The sequence below is a fragment of the Salvelinus sp. IW2-2015 genome, linkage group LG8, assembly GCF_002910315.2.
Source record: "Salvelinus sp. IW2-2015 linkage group LG8, ASM291031v2, whole genome shotgun sequence".
Lineage (NCBI taxonomy): Eukaryota > Metazoa > Chordata > Actinopteri > Salmoniformes > Salmonidae > Salvelinus > Salvelinus sp. IW2-2015.
The window spans coordinates 53,642,230-53,643,285 of record NC_036848.1 but is presented as its reverse complement, the minus strand read 5'-3'; the positions used below and the strand labels follow the sequence as shown (position 1 = coordinate 53,643,285).

The 1,056-nt window shown below is 47.8% G+C and overlaps 1 protein-coding gene across 5 annotated transcripts in view; it reads right to left on the bottom strand.

Annotated features, from left to right (window-relative positions):
- The window catches only part of LOC111968146 (E3 ubiquitin ligase RNF157), a 31,065-nt gene that overhangs the window by 5,609 nt on the left and 24,400 nt on the right, over nt 1-1,056 (bottom strand). The window contains exon 18 of one of the 5 annotated variants that reach the window (XM_070445005.1): nt 1,007-1,056. This exon is cut by the window's right edge and continues 8 nt beyond it. The exons of the other annotated variants lie outside the window; for them this stretch is intronic. Coding sequence (XP_070301106.1) covers nt 1,007-1,056 — 50 coding nt within the window. The remainder of the gene's footprint in view (nt 1-1,006) is intronic. 5 annotated transcript variants of the gene reach the window in all.

Below are 1,056 nucleotides of genomic sequence, written 5' to 3'. Positions count from 1 at the left end.
GAGATGAGAGAGAGGAGAGAGATGAAGTGAGGGACACTCGAAGAGGAGACGGAAAATATGAAATGATGGATAAAGGAGAGAAGACAGAGAATAGAACACATTTACGGACAGAGAATTCAAGTACCACAAAGAGAAGGTGAGTCTGACCGACACACACACACACACACATACACATAGCATACACATCTCACACACACTCACCCACACACCCCCCCTCTCTCTCACTCACACACACACACACACCCACACACGCACCCACCCCCCCCCCCCTCTCTCTCACACACACACACACACTCACGGACAAACAGAACACGGACAAATAGAACACCACAAAAGCTCACACACACACAAACAAATAAAACATGGTCAAACACACACAGTTATATGCAAAGACACACACACTCTCACATATCCACAATCAGACACACTCACAAACATAAAGACACGCACACAGGAGTTTTTTTTACTGGGGGGAGAGTAGGAAGAGATTGCACAACTACCCGCTATAGAGAAAAACAACAACAGATGACAACCACAAGTGAAAGAAGGGTGGATGATGAGAAGGAAGCCTCCTGTTCTAACTGCTGAGAAAGACATGCTGTCAGTGTTCGGTATGGATGGATCCCACTGCTGACGCCAATTACAGCCTGATTTAGTCTGGCTCATTCATTCCCTTCCTGCACCTGTTTACTGAGCCCTTTGAGATGAAACAACAGTAGTAGACAGACATTTGAAGGGCAAATGTTTATACTAAACAAATCTTGGCTAGATACATCRGAGCCTCAGCTTTGACTTAAAGCTCTGTAGACCTGTGTCTGCCACTTCCTGCCCTCTCCACCCTCTCAATCTTCTTCTCCTCACTCTACCCTGACTTCTGGTCCACTGTTTTTCCTCTCGTCCAGGATCCCTCGCTCACTTCTTATTTCCTTACACTGACACCCCTTTCTCTCCCCATTCGCCCCAGTCTCAGCTCTGATTGGTCCATGTTCGGTAGGTTGCCACTCACCGGCGAATCGGCAGTCGGGAACCTGCTCATTGTCCAGCCCCCCCAAACAG